Source organism: Trichophyton verrucosum, assembly GCF_000151505.1.
Source record: "Trichophyton verrucosum HKI 0517 chromosome Unknown contig00859_1.f1.exp, whole genome shotgun sequence".
Classification (NCBI taxonomy): domain Eukaryota; kingdom Fungi; phylum Ascomycota; class Eurotiomycetes; order Onygenales; family Arthrodermataceae; genus Trichophyton; species Trichophyton verrucosum.
In genome coordinates this window covers 186785-206948 of record NW_003315231.1, presented here as the reverse complement: position 1 = coordinate 206948, position 20164 = coordinate 186785, and the positions used below count along the sequence as shown (strand labels likewise).

The 20164-nt window shown below is 46.7% G+C and overlaps 7 protein-coding genes across 7 annotated transcripts; 1 reads left to right on the top strand and 6 right to left on the bottom strand.

Annotated features, from left to right (window-relative positions):
- Nucleotides 1-53: 53 nt before the first annotated feature.
- On the bottom strand, nucleotides 54-667 carry TRV_07028 (uncharacterized protein; the record flags this gene model as incomplete). Its single annotated transcript, XM_003018969.1, has 2 exons — nucleotides 54-562; nucleotides 628-667. 2 exons carry the CDS (start codon nucleotides 665-667, stop codon nucleotides 54-56), a joined length of 549 nt encoding a protein of 182 aa, XP_003019015.1.
- A 2223-nt stretch (nucleotides 668-2890) lies between these two features.
- Nucleotides 2891-5815, bottom strand: TRV_07027 (uncharacterized protein; the record flags this gene model as incomplete). The annotated part of the gene is made up of 5 exons (XM_003018968.1): nucleotides 2891-3792; nucleotides 3847-4490; nucleotides 4538-4653; nucleotides 4818-4928; nucleotides 5009-5815. 5 exons carry the CDS (start codon nucleotides 5813-5815, stop codon nucleotides 2891-2893), a joined length of 2580 nt encoding a protein of 859 aa, XP_003019014.1.
- Nucleotides 5816-7356: 1541 nt separating this feature from the next.
- On the bottom strand, nucleotides 7357-9501 carry TRV_07026 (uncharacterized protein; the record flags this gene model as incomplete). Its single annotated transcript, XM_003018967.1, has 7 exons — nucleotides 7357-7414; nucleotides 7583-7740; nucleotides 7793-8020; nucleotides 8075-8262; nucleotides 8446-8592; nucleotides 8650-8822; nucleotides 8948-9501. 7 exons carry the CDS (start codon nucleotides 9499-9501, stop codon nucleotides 7357-7359), a joined length of 1506 nt encoding a protein of 501 aa, XP_003019013.1.
- Nucleotides 9502-10618: 1117 nt separating this feature from the next.
- On the bottom strand, nucleotides 10619-11167 carry TRV_07025 (uncharacterized protein; the record flags this gene model as incomplete). Its single annotated transcript, XM_003018966.1, has 1 exon — nucleotides 10619-11167. The coding sequence occupies one exon, from the start codon at nucleotides 11165-11167 to the stop codon at nucleotides 10619-10621; it is 549 nt and encodes a 182-aa protein (XP_003019012.1).
- A 267-nt stretch (nucleotides 11168-11434) lies between these two features.
- Nucleotides 11435-15029, top strand: TRV_07024 (uncharacterized protein; the record flags this gene model as incomplete). The annotated part of the gene is made up of 2 exons (XM_003018965.1): nucleotides 11435-11641; nucleotides 11697-15029. The coding sequence occupies 2 exons, from the start codon at nucleotides 11435-11437 to the stop codon at nucleotides 15027-15029; spliced, it is 3540 nt and encodes a 1179-aa protein (XP_003019011.1).
- A 265-nt stretch (nucleotides 15030-15294) lies between these two features.
- TRV_07023 (RNA binding protein, putative) lies at nucleotides 15295-16023 on the bottom strand (the record flags this gene model as incomplete). Its single annotated transcript, XM_003018964.1, has 1 exon — nucleotides 15295-16023. The coding sequence occupies one exon, from the start codon at nucleotides 16021-16023 to the stop codon at nucleotides 15295-15297; it is 729 nt and encodes a 242-aa protein (XP_003019010.1).
- Nucleotides 16024-16545: 522 nt separating this feature from the next.
- TRV_07022 (uncharacterized protein) lies at nucleotides 16546-19955 on the bottom strand (the record flags this gene model as incomplete). Its single annotated transcript, XM_003018963.1, has 2 exons — nucleotides 16546-19588; nucleotides 19660-19955. 2 exons carry the CDS (start codon nucleotides 19953-19955, stop codon nucleotides 16546-16548), a joined length of 3339 nt encoding a protein of 1112 aa, XP_003019009.1.
- Between the last annotated feature and the right edge of the window lie 209 nt (nucleotides 19956-20164).

The window sequence follows — 20164 nt, the reverse complement described above, 5'->3', positions numbered from 1 at the left end:
GTAGAAGGGACTACAATCCGGAAGCCGTACGGCGCAAAGAACCATTGTATGGCTTATCTCACGTCCCGAGCGGCAATGGCAGCCATGTCATTATTTATGTGGGCTGCGTTCGTGGCTCGTTGATCCTGAGTATTGGTTGACTCGAATAATCTTCTCCACCAGGCAGGAGGATCCAGCGGCCGCACCCCTCCATACATTTGAGGGTACACATCCGTGAAATAATACCAGATATGTCCCACCACAGCACCACATATTTCGTCCTTAGGAATTGTTCCATGTACAATCAGGCTGAATGCCATGAGTACAAAGGGTAGGTATGGTGCCGTGAATACGAGTAGTCCGAGGAAGCTTAGCCTTGTATCTGGGTTCTTCCGGCCCCAGATGTACACCAGGCTAGCAGAGAGGGAAGAGCCTAGAAATGGTAGAGATAGAAATGGCGAGGCAAGGAGGAGTATGGACGTTGCGTAAAGCAGCAACCAGGAGAAAAAGGCGGGAGAACGGCCGGCAGATTCTTCCAGTAGTCGCGAATACCGCTGGAGGAAGAAGACGTGGAACAACAGGTCTAGATTTAACGGTCCAAAATAGAGGAATGTTGTAATGAGTCGCCAGTACTAGTTTTTTACACACCAGAGTCAGTATTTATATCCGATAGCCAAGCGGGCTGCATTCAATAACCGGACTCACCTGTGACTTGATAAATACCGACCGGAAGCTGTAGAATAGCTGGTAAGGAGTAAGAACGTGACATTGCACCAGAACCGATGTCAGCACTGTTGCAGCTGTCCACCACCTTGTACACGGTGGCATCTCATAGAACCACTGTTCCAGCGGTAACTGTCCGCCCTGACCGGCGTTGCCCCAGATCGCCGCCATGCTTGCTGTAGATGAGGTTCAGCGCGGGCACGGGTGGATGTAGTGAGCGTCTTCTCCGAAGAACAAATCCAGGTCACTGGAGACGTGTGCCTAGCATATCATGCGTAGCCGACTTCCATGAAACCAGGGTAATCGAGAGCAAAGTGACTGCGAGTCCCTCGTTGGCCTGAAATTGAAGCCAGCTTGTTGTTTCTTTTTGTTTCTCGACGTTCGTTTTGATAAGTTAGGAAACTTCAGAAAGCTTATCTGTCATTATATTATGTAATAACTGACGTAATAGTCACGTGTAAAGTTAAAGGAATAACTATTCTCCGTCTGAGTACGCTAATCCAAATACGGACTAGTTCCCCTGTCGCGTGACCGACGCGTAAAGTGGCTGGGCGCGAGCTTCAACCAATCAGAGAGCTCCCCGGCCTCGACGTCGCGTTTTCCACTTTGAGATGGCTGGGGAGACAGAAAAAAACGTCCCGGAGGTCCTTCTTTCGTCCTTTCGGCACTTTCCAAGACTTCTTTTCTCTTCGCCCGTTAGCTGCTCGACCAGCCGGCAGACTTGTCTCTCGAAGCTGCTGCGTTGTGACTCTGTTTGATTCTTTATCCAGGCCTGGATGCGGCATCCTTGTCTCTGCGACTCCTGTTTTCGAACAAATTCCGTTTTTGCGCCGTTTTATACCTACCGTTCTTCGGCGCTCAAGTCAAATACCAAGTCATTGAAGCCAACATCCTTGCACTTTTTGGCGAGATATATTCAATTGAACTGAATACCTTCCGGAATACTCCTCCAATCGCTTCCAGGGAGATTTGCAGCAGCTACGATCGTTTTCGAGTCTATACCCCGCAATCCTTAGAAGCTACCACACTGCGCGCGCATCATATTTGAGGGGATAAGACATGCCACCAAGAGCGGAAAAGGGTGCTAAGACAGTGCCCGGGTCATCCTCTGTGGCAAGGAGAACAGGTGGTGGGGATAGTAGCTCGAGGGGCGGCTCTTCGTCGCGCGGAAGTAGAGGGGGAGTAACGAAGTCGAAAGCCAGAGAATCGCGAACATCAGATATACAGCGTATGTTGTTTTCTCCAATACGTACTTGACGATAATAATCTTCCTATCTAACTTTGAGAATTGTTCAGCTGGTGACCCCCTACCTGCCAAGCGGAAACATCGTTATCACCCTGGAACCGTTGCGCTAAAGGAAATCCGACGATACCAGAAATCATGGGATCTTCTTCTTCTTAAACTACCCTTCGCTCGTCTAGTCCGTGAGATTGCCATGGATCTGCTACCGTCGGAAGTTGGTCAGGAACTACGGTGGCAGTCACAAGCAATACAAGCGCTGCAAGAAGCCGCGGAAGCCTTTCTAATCCACCTATTCGAAGATACAAACCTCTGCGCCATCCACGCTAAACGAGTCACCATCATGCAAAAGGACATACAACTAGCACGAAGGATAAGAGGCGCATGGGGCGGACTGGGCTGATCCGTCCACCTTTTCCTTTTTGTCTTTTTTCCTTGTTGTACAATGATTCCCCCTTTGCATGCATCGCTGTTTTGTTTCCATTCTGGCTTCAAGCCATCCTCTTCCGAGTATATGCATATTTATTACTCTGCTTTCTGTTTTCTGGAGTTTGGAGCTTAGCTACATTGGCGAGCAAGGGACAATGCAGAAGACCTCTGTATACCCTCAAAGGAGTTGGGTTAATGGGTGGTTATTGTCAGCCTTGTTTATTTGCATTTGAATTGATGTCCTTGACCAAGGTAAACTCAGCAAACTGTATATATGCTCTGTTAGAAGGAAAGCAAGTTGATTATCTTCAACCAGTCATCCTCCGTATCATACGGATAACAATCGCCATTGCGTGTGCCGGTCATCCCATCATAGAGAACGTAATAAACCGACCTATGCGGTGTGAGATTGCGCTCTGAAGTGCATTATTACCTTTGCTCCTTAAATACGCCGTTCTCCCCATAAGGTCGATATGTTTCTAACGCCATATTCGCTGTAATATATCACATGCATTATATCTAGACATATTTCTTTGAGGCACCACCGTTGGTGCTTAGATTTCCGTTTCCAGTCCCATCAGGCTTGTTCATTTTTAACGCCGGCGGCAATGCTTCCAACTTTTTATCTGCCTTGGCCCTCAGTGTCTGGGCATCGGCTGATTTTCCTTGTCTGTCCAATGTTTCAGCTAGTAAATCATCCGTAACACTCATCCATAACTTATCATCTGCCTTTCTTGCCATGGCTCTAGCTGCCATGGCACTCTTCTCAGATTGTTCACCAATCACGCCACGGAAATATTTCCAACTCATAAACGTCAGGGCGATGCAGGTTATTTGGCAATTTTGGATTGCCGTGGCCGCTTGTAGCGCCTGGTGAAGATCACGTTTTGTCTGAATTGTAGATTCAGTGTGCACAGTGGCACTTATAAGAGAATGAGCTGCCCGGATGTATTTGTTAGGGCTATTCTGACAATGTGGGCCGAGAATGCTCAGTGTTTCCGAAGCAAGAGAGTGATCTGCTTTTGAAGGGTCTCTCAAAAGAAGTACAAGATTCAAATTGGCTAGGATTATGGTATCACGGTGAGGATTGCTTCGTGGGATCTTGCTGGTGGCCTGGGACAGAGAAAACATGGGCTGGTGGAAGGTAGCCATCGCAGCTTCGATGTCGCCGACCGCTTGGTGGATTATGCCGCGCGCATATTCGGCCAGACACCTAATATCATCGCCTACTGAGTCACCGAGCTCGGCCAGCGTACTCCTGACCTCTTTAAGTGTCTTATTTGCCATTCGCCATTCGGTCCGAGAACAAAAGAGAAAAACCTGTTGGAGGAGCATGTTGCAGTATAAACTTCTCCTCCAGTGAATTCGAGAAGAGGAAGCTACAAGAGACTCAGAGATCCCCTGGGGTGATGAGAGACCAGCTAGAAGACATGTCAGTGAGATTTGATTAATAGGGCTAAGAGTAAAACACTTACCTTTCATCATTCCCAAGCCCTCCTCAAGATATTTCTCTGCCTTATGGCCATCTTGCGAATTCTTTGCACTCAAGGTGACAGAGCTTAGAAAATAGCACAGTGCATACAGATCATGTTCGGGAAGCCAGCTCATTGTTAATTCAAATATGTGACCGTCATGTCGAGGCTCTCGAGGTGACGCTGATTTCATAGTTCCGGCGCTCAAAGGCAGAGCGAACGACCCATCATCTTTCCACTTTGGGTTATGAATATCTTGGTCCATGGATCGCTGCATTTCTTTGAGTTTCTGGCTAGACTGGTTTGTATCGTATTCAAGGACACTGCAGCATATATCTATCATTTGAATGACGGAGTTAAGTTGGGGTATACCACGAATTTCAGGATCAAGCTGACGACTTCGAGCCGTAGCAATTGCTCGCTGTGCATGCTCGATGGAGTCTGCGTTTGTGGACTGCTGAAGGTGGATCAAAGCCTCAAGAACGGCGGCTATAGTCGACACCGCTTTATCACCGCATGATGCCGCTAACGATGATATTTTTTGCAGGTTATGCAATGCACCTACCAGATCCTGATGTGGCGGCGGCGAGAGTGATATTGAAGCCCTCAGTAACCGAAACGCATATTCCCAGCCAGTATGCCGATACCTACTCAAGTTAGAGGAATTTTTAAGACGCCTCAAAAGTACACTTACGTTTCTATGTCGCGAATCACTCCATCAACTGTCTTCATTGCAGCTCGCGGGTTGGATTTGGATACTATTCGGCATAGTAGTTGCTGCATACCGTATTTGAGATCAAACATCCTATTCTATACAATACCCCTGTAAGCTAAACCCATGGCTATTGTATCACCATAAACACGAACTACACACCCGTTCACATAGGTCAATCTATACAGTATTAGCATCTCACAAGCAGAGAGAACCAGAGCGCATGGGGCCTAAGTATGGATAGGATTATAGTGAAGCGTACCCCTTTGCTTAATATAGTCTCAGCTACAGTGTCGTTATTCGTCTCTTCATAAAGTATTTTAGCGAAGCGCAAGGTCACAAGTGCTTCTGTTTGGGGAGCAAGTCTCCAGTTCTATATATGTCAGCATGTACAGTTACTTCCACCCTAGGCAATCCCAATAACTGCAGTCAACAGTACAGTGCGAAACAAACCTTCAGCAGTGCCTCCATACATCGCAGCCCGGTGGCAATCAATTTGTAATACTGTTCTGTCTCGTGCTCATCTTGGGAAACTGCAATTAAAGTAGCCTGGCTATGTGCTGCATCAAGGTATTCATCGGCGAGGGCCAGAAGCAAAACCTGATAGTCCACATGTGGCTTTGAATTATCATGTCCCCCCTGTTTCTGCTGCTGTGACAATTTTGTTCCCGTCATCTGTGGTGACGGCCGAGCTTGAGGTCGGGGAGTTGGTGCCTTAGCCGTTTTCGGTATATTGTGGCTGTTCTGTACCGTCGGACTTGGTTGTGTAGGAAATTGTGAGTATCCTTGGGTGTGTGGTAGACTCTGTACCTGAGGAGAAACTGGTTGGGAAACTGGCTGTGAAACTGGTCGCTGAGGTACCGGCTGAGAAGGGCGCGGAGGAACTTGTGTCTGAGAATGGGGTGGTAGGGTCACCGGGTACAGTGAGTGTGGAGAGGCGTAAGAGTCAGGATGTCGGTTTGGCATCGCATACGGCGAGCCTGGAGTAGCGGAAACCCCTCCATACTGGAAGTTCGCATGCGGCGGAGCAGGATAATGAGGAGGGACTTGCTGAGAGACAGCCGAGGTGGTGAAATCATGCGGTCGTATCGGGGGCTGTAGCAGAGGGCTTTGTGCTAAGTGAGGAGGATATGCTGGAATTACAACCTGCGGGTAGACCTGGGGAGACTGATGGTAGGATTGTTGCGGAGGCGTTGCTGGAGGATAGGGCTGCCGTGGTGATTGGGACGGCGGATACTGGCCATTCTGTCTATAAGCCATGGCTTACAGCCAATAGCCTGTGTATAACACTGGGCTCCGCGGTAATAGAAAATCTACACCGCGCTTAATCCATAACCCAAGGACTTGCTCCCGAAGTCGCGCTCTTCCTACATTAATTTCCGCTGACGTGCAGGAGTAGCACCACGTGACCGGATAATTAAGCACTAGCTACTTGGCATTGCTTATGTCATAAACTTAACTTAAAAACGACTACCACCGTGCTGAGCCTCAAACATATCAAACGTCATGCCAAACATCACTACTAGTGAATGAGAACTTCGTTTATACAGAAATTCCAGTTAGATGGCTTTGATAAATAAGGAATAATTATTAATATAATGTTAGTTTCCTGCAATAAATGTTTGTGGCTAACTAAAATAGGAGTACTCTACATTTAAGTTCAACGGGCAACAAGAGCCACTAGAAAATAACTACCTGGAGCCTCAAAGTAACATTACTTGAGAATGAACAACCACAGCAAAAGAAAAAATTGAATCCGCAATATTTGTACCACTGCAAACAGTTGAAGTCAATCCAAGCCCCATGGAAAAAGGCAACCATTGTTTGCCCTATTGTTACGAATAGATGATTGTTTGAACTTCAACATATTGTTAAGTGCCTCTCTCCTTTTCACAAAACTCCCGACAGTTTTGGAGCGCTATAAATTTCTGTGACCAAAGAATAGGGATCCTTATATATAAGGGCATCCTATTCCTCTACAGTTGCATATTTATCAACAATTAATTCGAGACTCAACTGTCCTACACCAATTTACAGAGATCGAAGTCGTATAAGGACGCCCAAGAGAACGACCATAAGTGCATTTCATTATTTTTTTTTTTTCTTACATCGACCCTACTTGAAAGTTCTTTGACAATTTTCTACCTTCCTACCAAAAATTAGAGCTGCAGCTATCTATTGGGTGCCAGGATGTCCAGTACGCCATGCTCATCCTTACTATCTGATAATATTAGCAGAGCTAACATTTAACCCAAGCCTTTAAAGCAGTCGATATTACAGGCCTAGATAAGGTCGAGTTGATGTTAGCTCTTTACGCGAAGGCATGGCCAAGCATGTATGATATTGGCCGACTTAGTGCTGAAGAAGCTCGTCGCTTCTTTGATGAACAGAAGGGCAATTTAGACTACGTGAATGGTCGCTGTTTCAAATGTAACCTTAGCGGGGACTCGGTTGATCCACGGCTTTATGACCGTGATGCTGGTGAGGGGAGGTTCCAGGAGGTTGTTACAACGTTGCGTAAAAGCAGCAGTTCCTAGAGCCGTGGTTCGTTTCATTATGTGGTGAATAATTTGTCAACTTTAAGTCATGCAATCAGGTAGTAATATCATCGGTTGGTTTACAAAACATCCTCAAGGACGTTTTCTTTACCCTATCTGGGAATAGCAGCCAGAATTACCTCTGAACCAATGTTTCTGGAGTGTCGAGGCGAGAGTTATTCATTTAGCACTAAAAGGGCTTGCATGGCTTCTCATTAAGTAAACAAGGCATGAGTGTCAAGTAGTCATTCAATTCTTCACATATTACTGATAAAGAATGTCATCAATTGTTATTTCACTGTAATCAACAACTGAATAATTGCTAGTAAATCTATACTGAGAAGTAGCCGACTAATATACAAAGAGTGTAAATACTAATATTGCCATGTCATCAAAGCACTTCAATAGCGAAATGCACAATCAGAGCTTCGTAAGTAATTTTAAGGAAAATAAATTTTTTCCGTACTCAGTAGTATCAGTAGTCACGTACCCAGATCTTCCAATAGGCTCTTTTCCAGGATCCGATAGTTCTTCCAAGGTAGCATCATCAGCATGGTTCGCAACAAACCTCCGGCCGGTGGTTTTCAAAAGCCCAACAATGTATGCGAACATAGGGTTTCCATCTCGATTAAACTCAACAGTATATGTCTAGAACTGAGTTAGTGCATGACCAGAATCCTTTTACACTGGAAGATTCTACCTCGATGACAGCCTCGCCTTCTGCTTGAACATCAATACCCGGAATCACGACGTCTGTCACATGCTCAGGAAGAGGATTTTTAACTGGATATGATAACCCATCTCTCCTAGAGCAGGACGAGAGGCAAATAGCATGTTGATAACTCAATACACCGCCATTTGCGAGTATCAGACCATGTCTAGGAGTTCCTGTATACTTTCTGAGTTGCCGCACCATCTCAGTGATCGCCTATACGCCTATGTAAGCCGCCGTTATTATACTTTGAGCTAGAATATCGCTTACATGCATAGAATAATTGTTCCCTGCTCCTCCAAAGGAAGTGAGTCCACCAAGAAGAGTTAATGGTTTCGAGCCATCGCTAGGAAAGCCCAAGTGAAAAGCTGCAAGCTTTGGAACAATTGGGAAGCATCTGTTCGAGCGTACACTCATGTTATTAGCATCTGAGTGATGTGGCTTATAGGTATTATCACCTACGAATAGAAGTCAAACAGGTGGACTTCTTCTTTACTCAGTCCGGAGGAGGACAAAGCTGCGTCCAATGACCTCGATATCGACGGACTACTGTAGAAGTTCGGCCGTTCCCAAACTATACAGAAGCTAAGGTCAGTATGGTACTGAATGCTCAATGAAATAAACACAATTCAGCCACTTACAGTTGTTGCTATCTTGAGTACCGGCGCCCCCCAAGGGGTAGACCCACTTGTCTTCCGAAATTCCAAGCTGCCGAGCTGTCTGCGTTGTGGTCAAAATGCAAGCTGCTGCCAAGTTTACCGTGTTAAAGGCATTCATCAGCAGTGGATCTATAATAAATTATTAGTTCACATCGTTTCATATAATACATGCAATTTGTAACATACATGGGTAGCAAATCATCCTGTTCTTCCTTGTGATGGTGCTGAGCGATTGCTCAGTCTCTGCCAATTTTCCAAAATTCCACGATAGGGGATTTTTCTCTGCAACTTTTGAAAATTCGGCGTATAATTTCGCTGATTCTTTCATGTTTTCTCGTAATGACTGTTTGCGGTATGCTCTGAGTCCGTTTTCATATAGCGGATAGACATGTAAAGGTAAACCGACAGAGTGTATCGTGCCAACGTCTGCATTAGTATTAGTAAGGGCACCGTACCCCAGCAGTAAATAGATATTAGAACTTACTTTCTTCTTTCCCTGATCCCTTTGGCTGGAACACTTCGGACACGTTTTGAGCCGGTTCTGTCCAATTTGATGGGGGAGGCTTCCCAGCCCGTGCGAAGGCATTCACTACCACCCAGTTGTCTTAGTATCTCGACAAAAAATTCTCGTAAAATATACAAATAGAACATACACGATGCCAGAGCTTCTCCTCCAGTCACTACAGCTATCTGACTCTTGCCCTGGGACAATCGTCGAGCAGCGTCATCAAACAATTTAGCAGGTGCATTTCCTGCATGATGACTATATAACTTGTGACGGGGTTGTATGTTCAGCTTATCTGATAGAAGAGTAGGGAGATCCGAATAAGGCCACGTCCAAGTAGCAACAACATCCACGCTGTCAATACATGATTGAAGCTTCATACAGCTATCGGGGGAAAGTCCAGTGTCAGAAATTGCCTTGTAAATGGCATTGATCATCAGATATGCTGGCTCAACTGCATCTTCGAGCCTCCTTGATTCATTTTTTATGTCCCCTACCCCGACAACAACAGGAACCAAGTTCTCTCCTGCCATACCCGCCCCTGAATCAAAGTTGTCATAGATTCAACTTCGATATCTCATTTGCCGGGGACGGATGAACATGGCCATGCTTGAATATGGGTATATATAGAAGCGGAGAAGCGAAATCTCCGCCCTTTTCCGTCCCTAGCAATGTGGGTTTGTTGAAGGCCATGTCTCTGCCGAGGTAGACACCTGATCTCTCTGAGCTCGGTAACGATGCCAACTAGTTATCGAACTGGTTGGCTAGCCCCACAGACTAATCGCGTGTTATTTGGGTTTGCAGGAAGTCAAGCTTGACACTAAAGACCGGGGAATGATAACATGCAGCAGGGTGCTATCTTATGTTAGCCTCGGCGCAGTGCATGAACCGATAGTCCACGACGAACAGCCCCGGGAACAGAAGTCATAAAAATAAGCCACGTCTGAAATCGTTGGGAGGGAGCTATCGGCCTTTTCAGAAGATCCCCGTATTTCCAATTGACACGCCATGACCTGCAGGTCGTTGCTTAACTAACTACAGGGTTCGGCATAAGCAGTATCCACCCATCAACTGCAAGCACAAGTATCCAGTGCTTGCAATAATGGTTGGACTCGTAAGGTGCAGAAGAACAGGGTTCCTGCCCTGAAGAACTGAAGGTAAAAGGAGCGCATTTGTATGTATGCGAACTTGATGAACAGGGGTTTGCACGTGACGTAACTAACTATTTCGGAATTTATTCGGACTTAAAAGAGTTTGAGCTGGTTGCTAAACATGGCTGACAATTAGATATATAGAATGAAGTAATTGCGTATCTTAATTATGTTTCGTTACAGGTGGAATTTTTGACACACTTACAATTCTCATGACCAAATAATAGTTACTTACTGAAACATCAATATAGTAGTCGAAATAACAAATTGTTCCAATTAAAACAGTGATAATTGGGTACCACGGCCGCATGGCCCATTTGGTGCTAAGTCCCCATTAGCCCCTCGTGAATGGCTAGTCTCCTGATATCGATTATGTGGGCCAGGTTCTCCAAATGTCTTGTATCCTACATCATTGATGCATTTAACGTACGGTTTATGGAGGGCTGACGTGGTGGCAGTGCGCCAATGTTCTGACCCACGAGTCATAACTCCTTACAATTCATAGGCACTGCAGAACAAGATCAACGATACCTAGATATATATCCCGATCAATGTCAGGAGTTTCTAGACCAAGTCCCACAACCAATAACCTCTTCTCTTCAGGGGATTTTGCAGCTATTGCTGTCGCGATTTGGCAAGCATAAAGCTGGCCAACAACCTCCCAATCACCGGATCGTCCACCAAGTAAAGGAGTAGCATTAAATTCCGGGCGGGGGAGAAGGGCATCTTCCTGGTTGCTGGTCAGCGTTTGGAAGTCAGCTGCTGGATCTGGGCTTTCTATTGGCACATGAAGCTGCGCGACGACCGTTAGAACAAGCAAGAAAATAGCCTTATCATTCATGAGAGTATTGCGTACCCATTGTGCTAATCGTCCGTTCTGTGTGATGGTCACGAGTATCCGGTCTTGGAACGAGACCACCATGACATTTGTAGGCTGCCCACCCACAACGCCCGCAGCTTGTTTCGTGGAAGCGGGATGAGGGGTGTTCTCTAGGCTGGGAATCATCGGCTGCACATCTGCAGCCTCGGTTTGGGCTTCTGGCGACATCCTGCACCAACCCAACTGCTCCAACTACTCTCAAGCTGCGGCTAAAACGACGGTCGATGGAAGATCAAGAGTTGTTGTTGATACACAGAAGTGGCATGTTTGCTTATTTTGCCTTGAGGCTGTATTATATAAGCTGGTCCAACTTTATCTCTCTTATCTTCACCGCCTTCAGATGGCAGAATGTTTAATTTTTGTAATTTTGAGCTTCGAATCTTGGTGGACGAGGAAGAACTCGACAGCATTTGGTGGTGATATTTGTTGGTGAAGATGCCCAAGTTGGTCCCCCGCCAGCGAAAGCACAAAGCTCGAGATAGGCAAAACCAGCCTAAGCTGCCACAAAATACCAATGTCGCCGAGGTAGCTCCAGTGTCCAAGAAGGAGAAGGAAGAGAAGAGACAAAAGTTGCAAGAGGAATTGAGACCTCAGCAGTCGAAAATATCGAGCAAAAAACAAAAGCGATTGGATAAATATATTGTATGACTATGATTCTTTGGTAATTTCTCGTTGTGGCTGCTAACCATTCTGGTAGGATACCAAACTACGAAAGGACGAGAACCTGACACTTATCAAAAAGCTCGCTAAATCGAAAATCGACACGAGTCAGCTTCAGAGCTCGCGTTCATTAGCACGATCAAATAAACCGCTATCCAAGAAGCCGCAATTACCATCTGGCAGTAAAAAGGGCTCGAGCTCAGAGATACTTGAATCTGAAAGTTCTGGTTCCGATGATGATCTTCCTTCGTCACGGTCTCATATCAATGCTCGGGGAGACGGAGACATACCTGCCAATACTGCAGTTGGAAGTGGCCTTAAGCGACCACTAGAGATTGGCGAGGATGGGCGTCCTGTCATAAAGCGGCGGAAGAGGATGCAAAAAACAAAACCAATCGAAATCCAAGAACCGGCGTGGGAGGGCTTTGATTCAGAACCTGAGTCTAGCGCAGATAAAGAACCAGGAGATTCAGAAGCGGACTCACACCGTGGTAGTGGTGAGTCCGAGGAAGACTCTGTTTCAGACTTAGAAAGTGAGGAAAATTTGTCCTCTGAAAGCGAAGTTGAAACCAAAAAGAAAATTAAACCTCGCCAATCTGCATTTAAATCGTGGGCGGTACAACAAATCAACGAGGCAGCAGGGTTTACTCCAGAGAACATTGCTACTCCCACGCTTCTTCCTCAAAATGCCAAAAGTTTTAAACCGAGAGATAGGACAGAAGAAGAGGAACCACTACCTCAAGAACTGAGAGTGACAAATGGAGATACGGATAGGAAGTCATTTGCTATCCAGATAGACAGGCCCGAACATATCCAAGCCGCTCGCTTGAATCTTCCTGTTGTTGGGGAGGAGCAAAAGATAATGGAAGCCATCCACAACAACCCTTGTGTAGTCATATGGGGGGCAACAGGAAGTGGAAAAACTACTCAACTACCCCAGTTTCTTTTTGAGGCCGGTTATGGAAGCCCTGATAGTCCCAATCCTGGAATGATTGGTATCACTCAGCCAAGACGAGTAGCTGCTGTCAGTATGGCGAAGCGTGTCAGCGAGGAGCTTGCTCAATTCTCGGACAGGGTATCCTATCAAATTCGCTTTGATACTTCAGTTACCCCAAAGACTGCAATCAAGTTTATGACAGATGGTGTCCTAATCAGAGAGGTAGCACAGGACTTTTCACTTTCGAAATATTCCACGATCATCATTGATGAAGCCCACGAAAGGAGTGTCAATACCGATTTACTAATAGGCATGGTTAGCCGTATTGTGGATTTGCGAAAAACCATGAGCGCAGAAAATCCATCCATAAAACCGTTGAAACTAGTCATCATGTCTGCAACCTTACGGACATCTGATTTCCTTCGAAACCCAAATCTCTTTCGCAGTGGAACTCCACCCCTAGTCCAGGCGGAAGGGCGACAGTTTCCTGTCACTATTCACTTCTCTCGTCGAACTCATCGAGATTATGTTGAAGAGGCGTTCCGAAAGGTTTGTAGGGGTCATCGTAAACTACCTCCCGGTGGTTTTCTTGTCTTTCTCACGGGTCAGAGCGAAATCAAAGACCTCTCAAAGCGTCTCAAAGCTGCATTAAAATCCACACAGCCTTCCGGCCGTTCACAAGCCAAGGTTCAGATCAGGCCGTCAGAGGCCTCCGTAGAGGCAGACGATATTGACTTTGGCCGTGGAGGAGAGTCTGCTACCGCCTTTGATGGAGACGATGACTTTGATAGCGATATCGATATTCGGGGAACAGATGAAGACGAGGAAGATGATGAATTCGATGAGGAAGAGGGTGCTGTCGACTCAAAGACGTCGGTCCACGTACTGCCTCTATATTCCCAATTGCCGACAACAGAACAGCTTCGAATTTTTGAACCGGTGCCCGAAGGTTCTCGTCTTATTGTGCTTGCAACAAACGTCGCTGAGACCAGTTTGACAATACCCGGAATCAGATACGTCTTTGACTGTGGACGTTCAAAGGAGAAGCAGTATGACCTATCCACTGGTGTCCAGAGTTTCCCAATTGGATGGATCAGTAAAGCGAGTGCAAGCCAGCGTGCTGGACGTGCTGGCCGTACAGGACCTGGCCATTGTTACAGGCTCTACTCATCTGCGGTCTATGAAGATTCATTTGCAGAGCATACAGAGCCAGAAATTCTCCGTACCCCTATCGAGGGGGTGGTGTTGCAAATGAAGCACATGGGTCTTCATCACATCATTAACTTCCCTTTCCCTACTCCTCCAGACCGTATTGGTCTCGCCAAAGCAGAACGTCTTCTCAAAAACCTCTCTGCTCTATCACTGGATGGCCAGGTCACAGATGCAGGTCGACATCTTACATTGTTTCCCCTGAGCCCGAGATTTGGCAAAATGTTACATATCGGCCATCAGCATGACTGCATGCCATATACAATAGCCCTGGTATCCGCGCTCTCAGTGTCGGAAGTATTCGTTCAAGAAAACCAGCTTGACTTAACGAAAGACAAACCTGTTGGAGATGATGAGGAGGAAGACAAAGTTTACACGAACGCAGATAGGCTCGAAGACGACGCGAGAGAGCAGCGCCGAAAGGACTATCAGAGAGCGCAGAGAATATTTAGCAAACACGACGAAAAGTCTGATGCTATGAAATTCCTCACAGCAGTTTGCGCATATGCATATGCCCCTAACGGGGAAAAATTCTGCTCTGAAATGTTTTTGCGACCGAATGCTATGAAGGAGGCGTCGCAACTACGCCGTCAGATATCCAACCTTGTCCGGATTAACAATCCAAACTTGTTGGCGCAATTTGAACCCCGTTTACGTGAACCATCTGAAAAACAAATTAGGGCATTGAAACAGATTACAGCTGCAGGTTTTATTGATCAAATTGCTATCCGCGCGGATGCTGCCCCAGTTCGCCCCGATATGCCCCGGAAACCAAGAAGGGCCATTGATGTGCCATACCTGACACTATTTCCGTCCCGCGACCACTATTCCTCTGAGTTAGAGGACAGGGCAGTTTATATACACCCTTCGTCCGTTCTTGCTAAGCTTTCATTAAACGAGCTCCCCCAATATGTGGTGTATTCTCATTTGCAACAGTCTACACCTTCTCATATTGGAGACAGTCCGAAAGTTCGTATGTTCCCGCTCACGCCTGTAAGCGGTCTTCAATTGTCCGCCCTTGCACAGGGTACACCCCTGATCGAATATGGCAAACCAATCGGGAAGATTGAGAGTTTGGGAGGATCGCCTGAAAGACGAGAATGTTGGGTGGTCCCTTCACTCGTTGGAGAGTCTGGAAGTACTGGTTGGCCATTACCAGCTAAAAAAGTTATTCAGGTCAGAGATAAGAAGCATGGATGGATTATCGACCGCTTCGTTCAATAGAGGTAATCGGGTGTATGTGCTCCCTGGTATCTTAAGAACGAACTTATTTGATATTTAGATAATGGATGTATGAAGCTTAATGTCTGATAGCATGTAACAGTATAGACATTATTATTTCCAAATGGCCGAAATCCCTTTTGGCCCATAATCTCACTAGTTGGAAGCCCCTTAAACGCCGATTCCCCGGTAAAATAGTCATAGCTGGCTCGTAGAATACAGTAAAATGGTATCAATCAGAAAATGCACAAGATCTCTCTACATCCACCTACCACCGTCGGCTAGAATCTCCATCAGCATAGCGGTCTCTACCTCCTCTCTCACGGTCCTCACGATGACCAGAATCCCATGGGTCCTGTTCTTCTCCGCGTATACCAAGTGCTTTTCGTAGCCGTTCACTCTCTTGAATTTTAGCCTCGGCCTGCTCGTGAACCTGGTAGGTCTTAAACTGTTTGCGGCCTTTGTAGCCACTTTTCTCCTCATGGCTATTCGGCCGTCTTTGCCTGGACGGATATGGTTCATAACCAGGCTGGTCTCTGTATCTCCCTTCCCGGGAAGGCCCCGGTTTGTGTCTGCCAGCCAACTCATCTTCCAACTCATTCGTAAGCCTTTCACGGAGCTTATCAAGCCTCTCCTCTATCTCTTCCTCAGTTAATTCGACCCTTCTTTGTCGTGTTTCCTCCTTAGTTTCTTCTGAATTTGTCTTGTTCTTCGAGGTAAGTTTCTTATTCTCCTCCGCTATCTTCTCGTTTTCTTCCTCCAGCCTATCTCTTTCTTCTATGATCTGAACTTCAATAGCTCTCCTCCGGTCATGCTCGAGAATTTGCCTGTCTGGCTGCCTCTGCTTAAATCCAGCATCGCTTGGCCCGTTATCACCATATCCAGCAGGTGGGGTTGCGTAGTTCGGGTCGCGAGGTTTCAGCAACGATAAATTGCGCTGGACATATCCAGATGTCCCACTCCCACGAGGAGTAGTGAGGCCAACGTTTGAACTCATTTTTCGGTGTGTTGTAAGATCACTCTGGTTGTTGGATTGAGAGGCTGGAACAACCTGATGAGGATAGTTAATTAATGCGCCAGGAAGTCCTTTCGTATTCAGAGGTAGGACGGGCCAAATAGTAATCTCGCTTATAGGCCAGGGTAGCAGAGTATCGAGGGCGGCCTCTGTATCATGTTCTTCAACCTGTCGTGTCTTTTCGGTCGTTTCATAGCTCAGATCGAAAGCTTTCGCTGCCAGAGGTTGAAATGTCTTGGCATCTAAGATTATGTAATACACCGAGAACCTTGCCGAAGAATAATAATGAGCGAACTTGGTCTCGTTAAGGATATATGATACAGCAGAAAGGACTATTAATTACATTATATCAGTCAAATAAACCTTGTTCAAGGACGAAATTGTACCGGCCAATTAGACCAGTATCAGCAGTGTTATGCCTTTCAAAGTATGCTTGGTGAATGCGAACAAGTCAAGTCGCATAGTCTATATATCGGATTGATTAAACAACGTTTATGAGCTGTGTCATGCCCACCCAAAGATTTCTCCCACGCTGAGTGTGCTCCATCGTACACCACCGGCTGCGATGAATATGGCCGCAATATCAACAACAGCTAGAACAGCAGCACCCATCATGAATCGCGGGCAGAAGATGCGGTACAGCATCAGATGTCTCCTGAGCCAACCAGCCCACATAGTCGTGGCTAGGCTGATGGTTGCATAGTATAGCATGTGAGTTGCTGTTGCTTGTGCAACGTCACTCAGAAGTTTGTTGGCTGGAGAAGATTGCTTAGAGGCCTTTTGTGAATCACCCTGTGCTGGTACCGGGGATGACGCTGCTGGCGCACTGATCGGAGGCTTGGAATTTAGGCGCGACTCAATCGGCCGTTTCCAGAGAACTGTGAGTGGGACGGCGAGGGCGGCTAGGATTTGGGGTCCAAATGTATTCATAGTCACAAGAATAGGGGACCACGGGTATTGGACAGTCTTGAGCGGGATGAAGGCAGTCTCCCACTGGATACTGCTAAGAGTAGCTTGGTGGCCGGTTGTAAAATAGTGAAACGAGCCAAGGAGCGCAAGGACTATAGGACCTGTCGCAGAGTTAGTGGTGGTAAGGTTATTCGTATCAAGAATCTCCATGAGTGAGAGTATTTGCCAGATCTGGAGGCCAACAGCGCCTCCACCCATAGGCTTCTGAAGGAGGATTATAGCTAGAGTAAAGTTGACCAGGAGCAAAAAGTAACGGGTGCCATAAATGTTTGCGTAGCCTAGAATTGTTACGGATGTTTTGGCTTCGCCGGATTGGGTGCTATTTGGGGTGACACCAATACTGACACATGGTTTAGCCCATGCAAACGTTGTAGACCCAGCGGCAAACGCGATGGCGAGCACAACTTGAGCCAGTATCATGCGTGCTGATTTCATATGGTCCTTTCGAATGGTGAACCAGTCTCCGTCATCTGCAGCGTCGAGTGTCCAGTAGACTGCAACAATAAGGAGGCCCATTCGAAGTGCGAAACCGATCCAGAAGATAGCCGAGCCCTCGTACGACTTCGTTCCCTGGTAATATGACCGGATCACAGCAGGGAGAAGTAGAGATAAGAAGAAAGGAATAAGCAGTTGCAAAGGAGAAGACGTGGAGGAGTTGTTGGAGGCATAGTAGGTTGATTTGCAGTAAGGCATCTGTTCTTCTCTGCAAAGCTTCGACATCGATGCAACCCTTCCAAGCAATGTGAAGACAATGGAGTGATAGAACCCAAGGACTCTATCCGCCGTAACCTTCTGCCTCAAGGACGAAAAGGCAGCAACTACACCAAAGGTCGTAAGGAAGAACAAAAGTATCTGATCCTCCCAAATGGTGTAAGAGTTTGAGGCAAACCCAACAGATTGGGCAATGGTGAAGATAAACATTGCCCACCCCCACAGGGATCTCGGTATAACGGTGCCAATAGTCTTTTGGCTTTGGAGCACCATTGAAGCTGCTGATATAACACCACCTGTAACACACCCAAGTGCTATGCTTTCAGCGATATGCAAATCCAATGCAAGGCTGACGTTTAATATCGCACCAACACCAACACCGGCTAGGGAACCATATCCGATTTTCCGCAGCGTAAAGTATGTAATGTTTGTTCGATTGCCCCGAATTGCGCGAGCATAGTATAGTAGCAAGGTTACACCGGATATGAGTATAGCGATTCCTTGGGCCATGCTAGGAATGTCAAATTTGGCCCACAGCCCCTTACATACGGAGAGCGTAAGGCGCTGGTACTCTCGGTAGGTACTGTAGGCTGCTTGGTATGTAACTTTCTTATTGTGGCCTGAGTCATGGATGTCTTTCCAATTCTGCTCGGCCTCGGACCATTTGGAAAGTGGGTTTGATGTCTGGGCTGCCTCATTTCCACGAGCCTTGGAATACTCATGCTGATATCGTTTGATTTGCGCCGAGGTCAGTCGACTAACGGCTGCAAGGTTGCGGAAGTCCTGACCTGATTTGCCAGCGAAAGCTTCTTCGATTGGAGATCCAAGATTATTAAATGGAATAGGTAGTCCAAGGAGCAAGGACAGAGTAGGCACCAGGTCTATTTGAGGGATTGGACGTTCCTTTGCCGTTGTGGGTGGCAGCAGAGAATCGTCACTTACTCTGCCAAAAACACCCTTCTTTGAGTACATCCACAGTGCAGCTTCGATTTCATCGTCGGATTCACCACCATGGTCGCCTTTAGGATCCATTCCGTGGTCGCCCATCACAACGAGTAAAGTCTGGTCATCAATTGCATCCATCATTTTACGAATAAGGGCGTCCATTTCGGCCAGTTTGTCAGCCATGGCAGGGTGATCCGGTCCATATCTATGACCGGCATGGTCCACACCGAGATAATGGCCAATCAGTACGTCCCATTTCGTCGAGTTGTCGGCATGTAGCAAAGGAAAGATATGTTCAGTGACCCCATTGTCAACAGTAAATAGATCCCAGACATTAAATGAGTCGTATGCATGCGTAAGCTCCTCCTCGAAGTATCCAGGAAACAGTGCGTGCCAGGTGTCATCTCCTAAATGCACAACACGTTTTCCAGCCGATTTCAATTGCGCAATGATATTGTCTTCGTCAATTGCGGTTCCGGCAAAGTTAGATCCTGCGTCAATAAACGTCGGTAGTGTGCCGGTAGTTAACCCCTTGAGACGCTGTAACGTGGTCGTAGGCGGGTCGGCAATGAACGGGAGGAGAAATGCATCATTCGGTGAATTGACTGCGGTATCGTAGAAAACAGGAATATTATCGTGGTACAGACGAGGTGGTCCACCTTCAACCATTCTCTTGGATGGAACGGTGAAGTCGTATCGTAGGGCATCGATAATGACCACCACGGCTTTGTCGAAGGTCTTGGGGTGCCAACAGCCCTTTCCGGCGCCATCTTTGGGTGCATCGATGCCCAGGTTAGCCGGCGCAATTGCATCGGGGAGATCTTGTAACGGTAGGACATCACATTGCGATTTATCTTCCAGTACCAGCCGGGTCAATAAGAACCCTTTGGTAAAGAAATATATCCCTATTATATGCACAAGGCTATGTCCCAGGGCTTAGCATCATGTATTTTAGATATAAACAGTTTTCATCGAATTGTGAAATTAACTTACCCGAACCACCCAAGTAACAGCAATATGCCTATATGCTGGATCTTAAACTCATTCTCTTTCTCCTTATTCCGCTTATCGTCCTGTTGCTTTGCCCTTTTGGCAAGCTCCGACTGGTCCACTGGTGGCTTCTTTGCGCGCTGAGATGGTTTCCCTGCCCCGGCAGCGCGTTTAGCCTCCTCTTCTGCTAAAAGCTTAGCAAACTTAGCTTTTATCTCGCGGTATTCAGGATTGACGTTCGAGGATGAGGAGGATGGAGTTTGCGCGGCGGAGGCTTTTTGGGAGGTGTTTGGTTTCATGATGGCGCGTCAGATCAAACGGAAGAGCGGGACGACCGGGGAGGGAGCGCCGTTCGGAGGCAGGTATTCTGGTACGGATGGATGCAATTAAATCATGTCGTCCGCTGTTGCTTTAATATTTGGTCAAACGAGTGTAAGAAGCATTGCCAGTTGGTTTGTTGGATGTGAAGCCAATTGGTATTGTTTTTTGCCCCCTTTCCAGCTTGACA